At 21.9% G+C, this 6,000-nt stretch overlaps 1 protein-coding gene across 1 annotated transcript in view; it reads left to right on the top strand.

Moving 5' to 3' along the window:
- The first annotated feature begins 686 nt into the window (after window positions 1-686).
- LOC129609505 (uncharacterized protein DDB_G0287625) overlaps window positions 687-6,000 on the top strand; it is a 56,075-nt gene continuing 50,761 nt past the window's right edge. The window contains exon 1 of the mRNA XM_055521447.1: window positions 687-1,218. Coding sequence (XP_055377422.1) covers window positions 756-1,218 — 463 coding nt within the window. The 5' untranslated portion in view covers window positions 687-755. The remainder of the gene's footprint in view (window positions 1,219-6,000) is intronic.

Genomic DNA, 6,000 nt, shown 5'->3' with positions numbered 1-6,000 from the left:
TAAATTCAAATCTTACTAATGATACTTTAAAATTAATACCTGCATTAAAAGTTCCAAAATTATATAATTTATTAAAAAAATCATCTATATTCTCACAAGATTTATCATCATTATATGAAACATCATCGTCATTTACATTATCATCATATGTTAATAAAACATTATTATTACCTCCATTACAACCATCCCAAAATTTTTTATATTTATCTGGAAATAATAGTTGTAAATATTTATCAAATAATTGTAGTCATTCAAATAATTTAACTAAACAAATTATTAATATTAATGATTATGAAATGAATTCAAAAAATTTTTCATCAAAATTTGATATAATTGAAAAAAATTTAACAAATCAAAATATTAAAAATAATAATAATAATAGTAATAATAATTCAACAATATTAACTAAAAGTGATAGCAGAGAAAAACAAAATAAAAATGATGAAATGAATTCTTTAGGAATTGTTAATAAAAATAATACAAAAGTAATAATTAAAAAAATAAAATTTAGATCTAAAAAATTAATGTATAATAAGAGAAAGAGAAAAAAATTTTCAAAAAAACTTAATGATTTAAATTTAAATTTAAATAATACTAATAATAATAATCTTAATATTACTATTAATAATAATGATAATGATAATACAATTGACAATATAACAATAACAGCAACAGCAAAAGAAAATATTTTAAATGATAGTTACAATAATAATAATAATACAAATAGCAATATTGTTTTTAAAAGAAGTTATGAAATGTTAAATATTTTAACTATGTTTAATAAAACATTATTAGATTATAATAAAAATAGTAGTATTGTTTTTGATAAAACGGAAAACGTTGACTTTTTAAATAAATATTTTAATAGTAGTTCTAGAACTTTTAAAACTCCAATTGAATTCATATCAAAAAATGATTCAGATAATTTAGATTATCAATTAAATAAAATAAAAAATAATTTAAATAATAATAATCTTGAAAATGGATATTGGAAAGAACAGAATATTACCACACATAGTACTCATTTAAAAAAATCTATTAATAGTAAGAAACATAAAAGACTGAATAATCATAATAATTTAGGACGCAATGTACGATCTGCCAATTTATCGGTTAGTGGTTCAACAAAAAAGATTCAGCTATTTATTAAAAATCGTTTCATACAATTAATGCCAGATGGGATTGTCAATGGAACTCAAGATGAAACGAGTGATTTCAGTAAGTAACAAAAATGAAATTTATAATTTTTTTTTAATTAGAATCACTTAAACTTTCCCCAAAGCCAAATATTAATGTTTGAGTGAAGAATCTGAAAATATTCGATTACATTTACTCAATATTTAAGTATATTAAGGTATAACTTTTATATATATATAGTGCTAGATTTTCGATATTCTAATATAAACTTTTATAATAAGATAAATTTTAAATTAATCTATTTTATTAAGATCAAGGGTTTATGCCGATATTATTATCTGAAACAATTGTATTCTTTTTTTAATTTTAATTTTTTTGTGTTGACTATTAAAACTTATTAGTTAAATTTGCTTTACCCATGGAAGCCATTATTCATGCGATTTAAGTTTGCATTATTTAATAGGATTAAAAGTAGAAAACTAAATCAATTATTAGAATTAGAATTTGCGGTTTGAGTTCTTAATACTCAAATATATGTATGTATTTATATTTCGCAACAGCTCCAAAAAGAATTGACATAAACTGAACAAAGGCTTATCTTAGATTAGATAACTTAAGGATTTATTTTATATATAAAGTAATTGTGTTTTTATTTTATTTTTCTGAAATCTTATTTGCAAAACTTGTATTATTCCATATCACATTAATATTTTTTAAATTTCTTTATATTGTTTCTCAGATTCTTACTAATTCACTTTATGTTGGATTTGCTTGTAAAATAGATATGTTTTTAGGTGTACAAAGTTGAAAAAATAGATATACCTATGTATTTTTTCCGCGCGTATGCTTACAAAATTTTTTTCTCACCTTTAAAGATAGAAAGCTGTTTTGCTTTACAAACAAATTTTGCATAGAAATGGATCTCGCCTATTAGAAACCGATTTCTCTACAGAAGAAAGAAAGTTTTCCCTTCTCTAAACGTTGAAATTTTTTAAGTCTCGGAAATATCTTTTTTTTACACTTAATAAAATGCAAAAAAATGCAACGATTTGTTTTATTTGACGTAAAACTATATAGGACACATAACAAGGAGAAAATTACAATGAGTAGGTTGATTTTAAAATTTATAACTTTTTGACATCTAAGATTTTAACAATTTAGATTTTAAAAATTTAATTAATAATAGATTATAACAATACTTGCAATTTTCAATGGCATTTAATTTAATTTTAGGAAAACATTCTGTATGAGTCTTCATAATAGTTTGTAAAACAGTAAAATAGGCAAATGTCACACATATCTATTGAATTGTCCGAACACACCCGGTTTTTTTAATTTTTCTTCTTATCTGAAAAGCATGCAAAAAGTATTTATTCCAAGATATTGATATGTTAGTGAGAGTAATTTAAGTACTTATAGGAAGTTATTTTCAAATAAATAAGTTGGTGATTTCAACTTGTTCAAAAAGGAATTGTGCTACTCTACAAACCGATAGTTTGATTTGAATTGATTTAATTAAATATTTTTTGCTGGCGATGAAGTGATAATTTAATTTTCATTTCTCACTATTTTTACATAGATACACGAACTTTAGTAATAAATCAAAGTTAAAATATTCAAAAATAATCAATTACTTTACAAATATGCGTAGGTATTTGGGTATTTGGTAATGAAACAAGAGAATTTAAAAAATTCATTTTTTTTTGTCATAAAAACAAAATTTCTTTGAAATTTTTTTTACCAATCATTTTGCAATTAATTTAGAAATTTTGATTAAATATCATGTTTTTTATTTTGATTCACTTATGAACATTTTCTCACTTTTTTACATTTCTAAATAAATATTTACATATATACATATATGTATAGGATTCAAACCATGTACGTATTCGAAATGTACGCTGGCATGAACTTAATTCCAAATTGCTATTTCCTGAAAGGGCGACTTAAATAATTGATAGCATACCAAATTTAGTATCGATAACGAAGTATTTATTAATGTTGCGTTTCATAAATCATTTTAATAAAATAAAAAAAAATACAAAATTGCAACCATAAAAAATTTTTCCTTCGTTACAATGTAAGAAAATATTATCATCGATCGACCTATGTGTACATGCACATAAATATTAATTTTTTTTTTTTGAAGTATACATACATATTTATCTTTCTAATTTGTTGGTGATGTTACTTTAAGACATTTAATTGGCATGAATATTATTTATATGTTCACAGAGAAAAATTTAGTATGACAAAATACACAGAGAAAAAATGTATTCAAATTAATATTTTTATTATCTTAGAACATAGAATATTATTAAAAAAGTATTTTTGAAATAGAAAAGTTAATTCATTAATTTGTTAATCGTTAATGTGTTTGTAGCTTTTTGGCCAAAAATTTAAGTTAAAATGTTAGGGATTGATTTCGGTTTTCTGTTAGGATTTTACATATTTTACTAACCACCGAATTCGTTTATTAATTTTTCTTTAAGTGAATTTCAAAAAATTTGTTCATTCGAATAACTAAAATATAAGTTACATACATATAATATAACAATTTGTTAACTGTAAATTAAATCAAATTTATTTTAGAATTATCAACAAAGTTTCAGATTTTATCTATATAAGTATGTATAATACATATATATTATTATTATGTATATGTATGTTAATTTTGTAATAATAAATTTATAATTTAAATAAACTAGACGTAATTATAAATATTTTTTTAATTATTAACAGACATGAATAGTTATATAAATAATAGAACTATTTAAGAAAAATAAAATAAATAAAATAAATAAACTTGAACATTTAATATACAAATTATTAAACACAAATACACGAACAAGCACACAAATTCAATTCTGAAGCTAGTTATTGCATGCTAAATGAATCGTAATTGTTGTTATTACACAGTTATTTATTAAAATATTACAAATGATTTTGTTTCTAATTGCTAATATGTTAATAATTAATATGAAATTAAAATAGCTACATGAATTTATAATTGAGACGAAAAATATTTGTGCAGATTTGATTTTAAAGTGATATTAATGATCTTATTTTTCTTAAATTCTATATTAAGCAAATTTTTACTCAATTTTTTATTTTATTTCAATCATTTTTATATATGTTGTTCTATATGTAAAATGTTTTAATGCTAATGAATTGTTTACATACGAGACAAGCCTGACTTTCATAAGCCTGATGAAAGTCGTATACGTATATACTTATCAGTAAAGAGTGTTTGATATTAGATTTTGTCTGACGACAATTGATAAAAGTTACTCTAATGACATTTGCTGTCATATTTTTTAAAAGCAAAATGGCGAAAAATTGAAGTTTTAAAAAGCAATCAGTTGATTTTTATTTTGGTTACATTTTTGAAATGAATGCAAAGAAAAACAATTAAATTTTAAAGTTTAAGCTCCATCAAATAATTTCAGTCTGATATTTAAATCTTCATTAGAATTTGTCGTAGATTCAATCATAAATTTTGCTGTATATATAAAAAGCGCCAAAAGTTTCAGAAAAATTTGTATTAAAATAACTTTTATTAACTAAATAGTCATGTTACGTTTCAATTTCAAATTTAACTGACATATTCGTAGCTAATTATATAAGTATACTGTCTATTTATTATGTCATTTACTATTTATAATTTTATTTGCAATTACTGCACATGTAGTAACTTTGCATTATTAAACCTTAAGATTTTTTTCACTTTCTTCACTTAAAATTTAAAATTTTGAATTTGGCCTTCCATAAAATTTTGGGAGCATTTGTTTTTCGATTTTGACCATGACTGTGACTTGAGTATTTCTGACATAAGAGTGCTAAAAAATTTTGACGTTTCGATTTTGCAGTGTTAGTTAATAATGAAATTTCATTGTTTTTTTTTCAGTACGCAATAATTGTAAGGAGAACCGAATTATAAAAATACCGTCACCGTGTTTTTTATTATTTTAATAAATAAAATCTTTTATCTTTCACTAATTTTAAACTTGAAAAGGTCAAAAAGGTCTTAAAAATGATAAACATAATACTACTATGGTAAAATACTGTAGAACGCAATAATTAACCATAGGAATTGTTTTCCATACTACAGGAAAGCATTGTAAAAAGCAGTAATATGTATAAATTTTGTTTTTATTTCCTAAAACTGTTGTACTTCCTTTACCAATTCGTGCCAAATCAATTTAAATATTTCTATTATCATTTTATGTTCAAAATTTTATTGGTCTACTTAAATTCCAAGAAAGTATTTTACCAATTTAATTGAAGTACTACTGTATATGTTACGTAATAAGTTGTCATTAAAATTAAAAGTTGCTCCTAATGGTCTGTTAAAAAACAAATAAAATTTCTATACTTATTATATATTTTACATAGGTTTGTATGCGTGCATGTATTTTATTTACTTTAGAAAAATAAAAAGTTTGTTCCGTGCAGTGTTTTTTTAAGTTTTATAATAGAAACAAACATTTTTTATGGGCTCCGATTATGATTGTTTTTTCTTATTTTTTGTATTTTCAAAATAGATAAATTGAGTGAGTGGTCAAGTTAAAAAGTAAATAAATAAAAACTCATCAAACTTTCAACCGCATAATTACTACGTATTTAAAATTTTTCTTCTTAATTTTATGCAATAATGCAATAATTTCCTCTGCCCAAATCCAAGAAAATAATATTCTATTAATAAATAGATAATGTGTGAGTTCACAAACACATGGTTATCTATAATTGTGTGTATTATCTATGTATAACGGTATTTCAATAGAAATTTTAAAACTTATTATTCGGAAAGAAAAAATTTAAATATTTGATCATTAATTTTTTTGAACTTTTTCTTAAGTAGGT

The sequence above is a fragment of the Condylostylus longicornis genome, unplaced genomic scaffold, assembly GCF_029603195.1.
Source record: "Condylostylus longicornis isolate FDR11 unplaced genomic scaffold, ASM2960319v2 ptg000004l, whole genome shotgun sequence".
NCBI classification, from domain to species: domain Eukaryota; kingdom Metazoa; phylum Arthropoda; class Insecta; order Diptera; family Dolichopodidae; genus Condylostylus; species Condylostylus longicornis.
Note: the sequence above shows the minus strand (reverse complement) of the source record. Positions and strands in the feature narration are given on the sequence as shown.